General features: G+C 54.3%; 1 protein-coding gene across 3 annotated transcripts in view; it reads left to right on the top strand.

Annotated features, from left to right (window-relative positions):
* Window positions 1-566: 566 nt before the first annotated feature.
* The window catches only part of ATP2A3 (ATPase sarcoplasmic/endoplasmic reticulum Ca2+ transporting 3), a 33,907-nt gene continuing 24,315 nt past the window's right edge, over window positions 567-10,158 (top strand). Inside the window, exon 1 of one of the 3 annotated variants that reach the window (XM_026517914.4) lies at window positions 567-857. In XM_026517914.4, the coding sequence (XP_026373699.1) occupies window positions 740-857 (118 nt within the window). In that variant the 5' untranslated portion in view covers window positions 567-739. The remainder of the gene's footprint in view (window positions 858-10,158) is intronic. The other 2 variants (XM_048212614.2, XM_057318121.1) reach the window with 2 other exon arrangements.

Below are 10,158 nucleotides of genomic sequence, written 5' to 3'. Positions count from 1 at the left end.
GTAACAAAACTGGTTTTCTTTCTCACATACCAATTCATTGTCAGAAGTTCCGTTGCGTGAGGAATAACCGTGCATTGCTGAAAATTTGGAAGAGATGAAGCACAAACTTCAAAAGAAAACGTCGAGTAATCTCCTCCGTAGCAGATGCACTTATTCACAGGCTTTTGGGTTCTCTCTAGATCCAGGGTCACCCTTTGCGTAATTCAAATTCGGGAGTAGGAAGCCCTTCTATGGACACCTCTATTTTGCCACCTCCCTGGGCCCAAGAAGGCTCAAAAGAAGGCAGTTCACAGACTCGTGCTCCGCAGCCCGCCGCAGCTCTCCGCCCCTGGGGGCGCCCGGAGCTCTGCGGACGGGGGCCGAGACCCCTCCTGGCCACGCTGGGCTCGCTCCTCGCAGGCTGCCTCAGTTCCCTCTTCCGCAGAATGGGCGGGCGGCTCAGCCTCCGGGTGCCTGGGCGCTGCGGGGGCGGGGCGGCCGCAGTCTCCGAGGGCTGCCGGAAGGGGTGTGAGTGCGGGGGCGGGCTCCGCGCCGCCCCGCCCCGGGGAGGGAGCCCGGGGCGCTGCATCCTGGTGCGAGCCTCCGACGCCGCGGCCGCCACTGCCGTCGGGGAAGGTCCCCGCGCTGACATGACCTCGCGCGGCGCTCGCCCTGGCCCAAGCTCCCGGCGCCCCGCGCAGTAGTCCCGCGAAGAGGTGGACTCGACGGTGCCGACCGCGCAGAAAATCAGGCGGGCGGCATGGAGGCGGCGCACCTGCTCCCGGCTGCAGACGTGCTGAGCCGCTTCTCGGTGACGGTCGAGAGCGGACTGAGGCCGGAGCAGGTGTCTGGCGCGCGGGAGCGCTACGGCCCCAACGGTGAGAGCGCGGGCCTGGCCGGGGAAGCTAGGGGCCGCACGCGCCGCAGTCTCAGTTTACTCCTCTACGCCGAAACCGGGGAGCGGTCCTCCCTCCCGCCCCCCACCTCCCCTTACAGCCCCGGTCTCCGCGGGCGGGCAGGAAGCGAGAGCTCCGGAAACTTCTGCAGATGCTCTTGGGGCACTCGGACGGGCTGCGCGGCCACCTTCGCTGGGGGTTGGGCGGGTTCCGGGTTTAGAGACCTGACGCCTGGCTCCCCTTCCCAGCTCCCTTCCCCCAGGCCCAGGGACCTGTGCGGCCCTTCCGCGCTTCCCACATACACCCCCGACCCTATCCACTCCCGCAAGCTTGAATCCACCACTCTCCGCTGTCAGCGCTGGGTCGTCGCCCCGCACAGCAACCTGCCCGCATCAAGCAAATGGATAGGCCGAGATCAGCTGGCTAGGGACGAGTCAGGGACTTGAGACCTAGCCTCCCAGCTGGCCCTGAGGGTCTCCCTGGGGGATCAGTAAAACACCCAGAAGGTGCAGCTTCTCAGCTGGCAGCCTTGGTGCCCCCACCCCCACCCGCAGGTCTTCCTCTTTCTGCAACCCTAGGCGGATGTGGCTGGTGGGAGTCGGTGGGGGCTTTGAACTGCTGAGGCAGGAGACCCACCTTGGGGCGGGGTGGGGGGAGGCAGGCTCAAGGCCTCACTCAGGGCCAGGGAAGGCCTTTACCTCCTGCATGACTTGGAGCAGCACCTGGCCATCTCTGGGCAGGGAGGAAGCCCTCCTGCTGTTGCTGTTTGGGTGGAAGTGGCATCATTTCTTCCTCATCTTCAAAGGAGTTTGGGATTCTCCATCTGCCAAAAGGCACAGCAAGTACCAAGTACTATCCAGATGTGGCCCTGGCCACATTTGGAGGCTCTGTGAAGGTGGAAGATGTAGAGGTCCCCTCCTCAAGTCACTTCCCCTCCTCAAGTCACTTGCCACCCTCTTCATCCACCCCCAGGGCACTGGGCACAACGTTAGGGATCCAGATGGAAATGTCCCCTCCATCCCCAAAGTGCAGCTTGGACCCACTTAGTTTTAGGACTTGGGGCCTCACCCTTTCAGGGATCCCAGCCAGCCAGAGGGGAAAGTGCTCCGGCCTGAGTGTCTCACTGCTCAGGGATGGCTTGAAAATTACCAAGAGCTGTCAGAAAGGGAACTTTGGGTGTTGTATTGGCTTATGAAAACCACCTCTTATATAAATATTATCTTTCTGGAACAGAAATCCTTTTCCAAAAAAATTAGTTGCTATATTTAGTTGAGCTGTGGGAGGAACTAGAGAGATAAATATTATTTAATATCCTCCATTAGTGACTTGGCAGGGAGGGTGTCATTGCTGCAAAAGAACAAAGCAGCAGGACCTGTCCCCCATCCCTGGAGTGGGGTTGGGGGTCAGGGCAGCAGGTCTGGGGTTCCACAGCCTCTTCTGTGCTGCTGTGGCCTCCAGCTTGGGAGTCCTGATTCCCAAGGAAAACTGGAGACCCAGCCCTTGGTTCTGCCTCCAGGGGAGGGAGAGTCCCCTCCTGGGCAAGATACCTCTTCTTTCTGGTTCCCATGTGTTGGTTGATCCAGCAGAGGGGTTGCCTCAGAAGGGGGGAGCCTCTAGTTCTCCCCCATGTCATTTTGTGTAGGTAAGGGGATTTTGGGGTGAGCAGGCCACTGCGCGTCTGTGCGAGGTGATAGATAAGGACGTTGGTGTGGTGCATAGGTCCCCAAAGAGGTGGATGTGCATTCAGGGGTGGAAGGTAGGTAGGTTGGGGGGCCATTGATGGGCTCCCCTAGTTCCCTTGTGCTTTGATAGTGGTAATAATAAAAATTAGCGCTCACTGAGCACTTACTATGTGCCAGGCACTGTTCATAGCACTTTTCATCTCTTTTTCCCCAAAACAACTCTACAAAAACAACTGTTGTCATTCCCATTTTACGGAGGAGGTAACTGAGTCACCAGCATGTTAGACAGCTTGCCCAAGGTCACACAGTACTTGGTAGAGTTGGTACTAGGTACCCGTCCCTCTCTAGCCTCCCTTTTCCTGTCTGTACAAGGGAGTCACTGGGCCCATGGTATTGGTGGCTGTGCTAGGCAGCGGGCCAGCTAGGCAGTAGCTATGTCTGCAATGCCGCCAGCCTCACAGGGCCCCAGAGATCCCTCAGATCACTGATTGGCTTCTTCCTCAGGAAGCATTTCAGGGCTCTGGAAGTCCTGAAGGAGAGGTGAGGAGAGGGGAGCCAGCTGCCCCTTCCTGCATCATGCTCTCGCTCTGATTAGCCCCAGCTGAGGTGGAGGCATGGATGTCCTGAAGTTTCTACAGGCACTAGGGAGGTCTTTCCCTCTTGGGGGACCTGGAGTGGTATATGCATCTCTGGGGTAGGGCTGACAGAGTTTTGAACCTTAGCTCTGCCCCCTTCGTAGCTGTGTAATCCTGAATAAGCCACTTCTCCTCTCTCTGCCTTGATTTCTTCATCATAAGTGAGGCTACAATAGGACCCATGTCATTGGGTTGCTTATAAGTGTTTGTGCACACCAAGCCATCCCTCCTTGTAGCAGAAGAGTCTGGGCCAGGCTCCAGGCCAGCTGGGTGGTAGGGTAGGCCAAACCTACAGGTGGAGGGAAACACCCCAGGGACTAGTGTCCTCCCCCACCCCAGGAGCCTATGCACCTGCAAGGTCGTTAGTGCTGGAAACCACAAGGAAGTCATTTGCTTAAGTCCTGAAGTTTGCAAATTCTGCTGGTGGATGGAGGAAGGGAGGGACTGGGGATCCTGCCCTCCCACCTTCTCTCCCTCCTCCTTCCTCAGAGCTGGAGGATGGGGGCTCAGCAGTGCGGACAGTGAGTATGCCAGCCGGAAGTCCCCCATACACACAGAACACAGCCTATCTCAACCCCAGTGACTAGATGTGTCCTCTGAAACCCCAACAGGGCAGTGAGTGGGAGGCTCCTGGCGCAGTACCTCTCGTGAACACGCCCTTCCCTGCAGGTCCGAGGTGCCCAGGACTCAGCTGGCTCCGGAGGCTTTCTACATCCTTTCAGTTTATTTTTTGAACAAAACTGTGCACATAGTACAACATTCAAAGGGTACAAAACATACAGCCCAGTCTGCCTAGACCTGTCCCCAACCACCCAGTGTTCCCAGTGTCTTGTGTCTCCTTCCCAAGATACGCCGTGTACATGAACGTCTAGATCTGTCATCTGTGATCTTTTTTACATGAAAGGGAATGATCGCGAGTGCTGTTTTGCCCCTGATTTCCGTGGTGATCACCCTTGGAGATGCAGCCATATGGGACATCCGCAGTCTTCCTAGTGGCTATGCAGGGTCTCGCGTGGCTGTTGTAGCACGTCTTTGCCTGGCTTTTGGATTGTTCGTAGCTTCTCCTATCACAGTGTTACAAGGCATTTCTTGTCCCCACATCACACCCTTGTCAATATCGCCAAAGAATAAATTCCTAGAAGTGGAATTGCTGGGTCAAAAGGCATGTGTAGTGTAAATTTTGACAGCTGTTGCTAAGTTGTTCTTCATTTCCTGACCACCACTGCAGTGCATTACCAGACATTTTGACCTGTGCCAATCTGATGGAAAAGGGTCATCGCAGTTTTACTTCACATTTCACTGTTTACAAATCGGGTTGGGCATTTTTCCATATATTTAGGAGCCATGTGATTTCCTTGTGTCCTTGAACAGACCGCCCATCACCTTTGCTGGACGTGAACCAAAGCAAGAGGCAGAACCGTGTTGGGCTTGTCCTCCCAAGTGCGCCAACACTTAATAGCCCGGGAGAGCCCAGTGATGTGGGAGTCAGGCAAGATCCCAGAAGGTCTGGGGTTGTTCCTGTTCTGGGGAGCTGGGGGTAGGTCTCTAACAGGAACCAGAGCCTGCCTTCCTGGGCCTCATGCTGTCCATCTGTGTAATGGATACAGCGGCCCCAGAGCTGTAGGTGGAAGGGATGGCCAGATTTCGATTACTGCCAGTGGTGTCTGGGCTGTGACCTTATCTCCTGCCCTCAGCCCAGACCCCAGTTGGCTGCTGGAACTCAGGAAATATAGATGTGTGGCCCTTGAAAACTTGGCCAAAGGGTGTGGGGCCAGGCAGGATGAGGGGGTGAGGTCTGAGTGGTCCAACTCACTGCGTGGCCTCAGGAAGACTTGTCCCTCCTTGGCCTCAGTGTCCTCCTCAGTGCAGACATGGAACCCCTAAAGAGATCCTCTAAAGGCCTTTCAGGATGTGAAGTGATTCTTAGATCTGAGGGAGGTGTGGCTTGCCTGCAGGCATTGGGAGGTACAGCTTTTTCAGGCTTCACCCTAGACTTCCTGTCCGCTAGCCCTCTTGGACAGCCTTAGAGCCCCCTCCCAGGAACAGCATCCCCAGTACCAAGAGCTTCCTGAGGCAGGGCTGAGTCTGTCCACAACCCAGCTGGCACAGCAGACCCTTTACCAGGGTTTCTTAGTGCCAGATCAGCCATGTAGGCTGTAGGCCCCTGCTTTGGGAGAGCTGCTTCCCAAGGCCCCCTTGAGAGCAGGGCCATGTTGTCCACTCTAGGTAGGTCCTTGAGACCCAGACAGGGCCGGTGGGCTGGGTGGGGTCTGCTCAGTGAAGGCCTCTCCCTGACTCTGCAAGTAGTGATTTAATTGCTCTGTAAACTTACCTTTGAGGAAGACCTTGGTGAGCTCTTGCCTCTCCAGGGTGGAACCAATATTTAGAAGTTGAAATACCAGTTTCCAATGTTTTGAGATGAGGAGAAAGGAGTCAAGAGCATAGATTAGGGGAGCTGGTGGTGCATGGAGTCTGGGGCAGCCTTGGTCCTGCACCCCACTTCTCCTGGGCTCTAGGCTCTGGGCCCAGGGCCTTTACGTGAACCGTGGGGCAACTGAATAAACAATTCTGTGAGGCTCTTTGTGGACCCAGGGATGACTCAGCCCCTCCCCACCCTGGAAGTGCTCCAGTCAGGTGGGGGTGGCCCCGATACTGATGACTGGTAAAGAAGGGCAGGGTGATAGGGGGACAGGCTTTCCCAGGAAGCCTTCCTGAAAGGCTGGGGTTTAGATGAGGAGTTAGGGAAGGGTACTCTGCACAGAGGGAATGGCCCGAGCAAAATCTTGGAGGGGGAAAAGCTCTAGCAAAACCAGGGAAGGTGGTGGCAATTCTGAGGCATCTCGCTTGGCTGACAGATGGACATATGCCTAAGATATAGGAGGATTCTGGGGAGCCAGGCTGGGGCAGATCCAGGAAGGCCCTGAAGGCCATGCTAAGGCTGGTCTTTATTCTGCAGGCCAAGAAAGGCCACGGATGGTCCATGAGTAGGGCAGAGGCAGGGTCACTCACTTGTTCACAAATCTTTCTTGAGTACCTACTACATATCAGGCACTGCTCCAGGTGCTGGAGACACTGCACTTAACAGAGTCCTGCCAGCATGGAGCTTACATTTTAATAACTAATATTAGCGCTAATGTTTATTGAGGATTTCCCATGTGCTCTTCATGTTCTAAGCACTTCATGAATAGCACGTCATTAAATTTTCACAACAACTTAAGAGGACTTACTATTATTATACTTATTTTGCAGATGGGGAAACTGAGGCACAGAGGGGGTTAAGTGACTTGTCCATAGCCAGAGAACTATCAAGAGATAGAGCAAGACATGAACTTAGCCCTCTGGGCCAGACTCCTTGCTCTAAACCATGAAGCTTCTCTGATCATATACTCCTTTTTGCCCCCCAGGACCCACAGACTGACTCCAGACCCCTCCAGGCCAGCCCCACATTGGATATCTGGGGGTGTGGGCCAGCTCAGTCTGGCATCAGTGACCCAGAGCAGGGGTTGTCTGGCAGAGTCCACCATGTGAGAGGTCCAGAGGTACACCATTTCAGAAGAATAGCAGGGGCTACTTCCTGTCAGGCTGGCCCAGCTGGGATGTAAGGAGGGCAGCGCTTCCTACTACTGTCTTTGCCTGCACAGCCTGGCAAATGGCACCAAGAAGTGGGCAGGACTGGGCCATTCTCTCCATTTAACAAATGGGGCATCTGGCACTGCTGAGGGCTCAACCCACCCCCACATGCAGCCCTAGGATAACAATGGGGAAACAGCATCAACAGGGGCGTCTGGGGGAGAGGCTGGGAGGGTGCTCTCCTAGCTGCTGCTAGTCTTCTAGCCCCTCCTAGTTCCTCCATGGCCCTGGGACCCCATCATGTGAAGGGAAAATTGGGTTGTCTGGGGTCTTGGTAGGATTGGAGTTTGAAGAAGACCAGGCCTGAGCAGACAGAAAACCCTCACAAAATCCACCTGTGAGGACAGCAGCGCCTTTTTGGGCAGGGACGATTTTGGCTAGTGCCTCTGGGGTCACGGTGGAGGGGTGAGCTAGTTGGTGGGATGAGGGCATCCAGCCTAACAATCAGGACGTAGGCCGCCAAGTTCTCTCAGGTGACTTTGGCCAGTGAAGGCAGTGGGACGGGGTGGGAAGGCAGAGCGGCGTAGTTAATGCAGGAGGTGCCAAGCCGGGGGCCAAAAGCCGGACCACCTTACTTCAAAGCTGCCACTTTCCAGCTATATGACCATAAACTAGTCACTCAACCTTTCTGTGCTTCAGTTGCCTACTCTGTAAAATGGGAATAATAGTTGTATCTTCCTTCTCAGGTTGTCTGAGAATCACAAGGGAGTTAACACACTGGAGGGTGCCATCTGGCACACTTGACACTAATAATTCTGCTATAGTCATTTTAGCTGTGGAGTACCATCTTACACGCTTTGCATACAATACCTCCCCACTCACCTCTGGAGATAACGTAGGTAAAGCCCTTAGCACGCTGCTTGGAACATAGTAGGTGCTCAGTAAATGTGGTTCTCATTAATAATGGTGATAATCCTCACAGCAGCCCTTCAGGGTGGGGCTGGGTACCCCATCTTCCAAATGAGGTTTAGGACCCCACAGGGAGCCAGCTGCTGGGCAAGACTAGAAGCATGTGCATTGCATGTGCAGGGATAGGCAGGGCATCTTCTGTGACCTCATGGCTGGCTGAGCCTTCCCCAAAGGAGTGGGTAAGGTTAGAAGGGGAACCTTGTAGTAGAGGCTAGGTCGGGGGAGAAGGGGGTACCAGTTAGGATCGGCTGGGTTATGGTACAGTAACAAACCCCATGTCTCAATGGCTTAAAACAATACAGGTCATTTCTTGCTCGCTCTGTATCTATGTGTCAATGGCAGGTCATCTGGGGGCTTTGTGTCTCCTGTACTATGTGATTCTGTTTCACAGAGCAGACACCATCACACAGGTTGCTGGTTGCTGTGGCAGAGGGACAAAGAGCTCTAGATCTGCACTGTCCAATACGCAGCCACTAGCCTTGTGTGGCTGTTTACATTTAAATGAGTGAAAATTAAGTAAAATTTAAAATTTAGCTCCTCAGTCACACTAACCACATTCCCAGTGCTCGATAGCTGCATGCAGTTAGTAGCTACTGTATGGGACAGTGCAGCCAGAGGGCACTTCCATCATCCCAGAAAGTTCTACTGGACAGTGCCCTTCTAAATCAAGAGTCTCCTGCCACCATGTTAGTGCCCCTGCCCAGAACTAACATGCATCCTTCTTTTTGTAACTTGCGTGAGGGCCAGGAAATGCAGTCCTACTATGTGCCCACAAGGTGGAAAGAAGCAGAAGTATCTGGGGAACGAATGACCACCAAAGAGTGGATCCTGAGTCAGATTTTTGGGCAGAAGGGAAGAACCTGAGAGACCACCGAGACAGGCAGAGGGTAGCTTGGGGGGAACTGGAGCTGCTATGTGTGCCCTGTGACATGCTTTGACCCTGCCCAGAAAAAATACCCTTATACAGTGGCCTAGGGTCTACATGCCTGACAGAGGGGAGGGGTGAAGGAGACAGCAGGAAGAATTCAGGTGAGACTTACAGATAAACTCTTCCTTTGGTCAGGAACCCTGAAGACATTCACAGAGGTAGGGGATTTAGAAGTCTCTCCTGGGTAGAGCATGGCAGAAGCAGGCTGATGTGTGCCATGAAGTTGGAACTGTTCCGTGCCAGGGCTGGTGAATGGCAGAGATGACCTCTAAAGGACCCTGCTCCATTGGAGAATTGGCCCAGAAAACCAGGCCTGCTCCCCACCCCCCACCTTTCCTGTTCACTTCAGCTAAATAGATCAGAAGGAAAAAGTCTGTTTGATTTTAATCTCAACGCAGGACACTGGAGATTACATTTTCCACGGAAAATGTCAGCTGTTACCTAAAATAGGACTAGGGACAAAGTGCTAGAAAATGTATTTTTAGGTTATATGTTTCCCTCCTGGATTCCTGCAGTCCAGTGGGCTGCTTGATACTCTCCATGGTTCAGCTGCCAGGTGCCACAGATCTTCCAAACAGGTGGTCTGGGGAGAGAGCTCCCACAGGAAAAATGTTTGCAGATACTTGAGCTAAAAACAGGTGCACAGATACAAGGACCTTTGTCAAGAAGGAGGAAGAGGAAGAGAGAGCCAGCCTAGGGTAGAGGCTCGGAGTCTGCATTGCTGACAAGCTCCCAGGTGATGCCAATGCTGCTGGCCTGGAGACTGTACTCAGTAGCAGGGCTCAGGTGGGCTCAGTCCGGGAGGAGCCCTAGACAGGCCTCGGCAGGGCCTACACTCAGCCTGTGGAGAGAGGCCCGTTGGAATCCACCCTTTGAGGCCTGGCTCCTGCCCCATCCCATACACCTGCCTACTTCCTGTGTGACCTTGTTCAGTCACTTTTCCACTCTGGATTTCAGTTCTTGCACCTGTGAAACAGGGTGAGCATTCCTGCCCTGTCACCCCTTAGGCTGTTGGGAAGATTCAAAGACTTCAGGTACTGAGGCAGCCGGCTCTGCCTGGAATAACAGGTGCTTCAGGAAATGTAGGAGATAAAAATAGAGCTTGCAAAGTGACAGCAGGTCCTGGTGGTGTTTGGGAACATCATTCCTCAAAATGTTCTGTGGGTGGCAGACTGGGCATGTGGGATGGGTCTTGCCCCGAGTGGAGGGTCTGGGAGGGGATAAGTTGAGCCTCAACCTCTAGGAACTGAACCATGGCAGGTTATGCACTGCCTGGGATGCTGGCTAATGAGGTCATGTCCAAGGGAAACCCCCGGGCAGAGCAGGGCTCAGCAGGCTGGCCATGCTGCAGACCTTATCTCGGGGCTCCTGGAGGAGCAGGTGTGTCAGGCACAGCCTGAGCCGATGTTCTCAATTTGAGGGAGGGGCTCCCTTGCCATGGCCATGGGGGACATTGAATAGGATTGTGCAGCCATCTGAGAAAGAGTAGTGCAGGGGAG

Source organism: Ursus arctos, unplaced genomic scaffold, assembly GCF_023065955.2.
Source record: "Ursus arctos isolate Adak ecotype North America unplaced genomic scaffold, UrsArc2.0 scaffold_24, whole genome shotgun sequence".
NCBI lineage: Eukaryota > Metazoa > Chordata > Mammalia > Carnivora > Ursidae > Ursus > Ursus arctos.
Note: the sequence above shows the minus strand (reverse complement) of the source record. Positions and strands in the feature narration are given on the sequence as shown.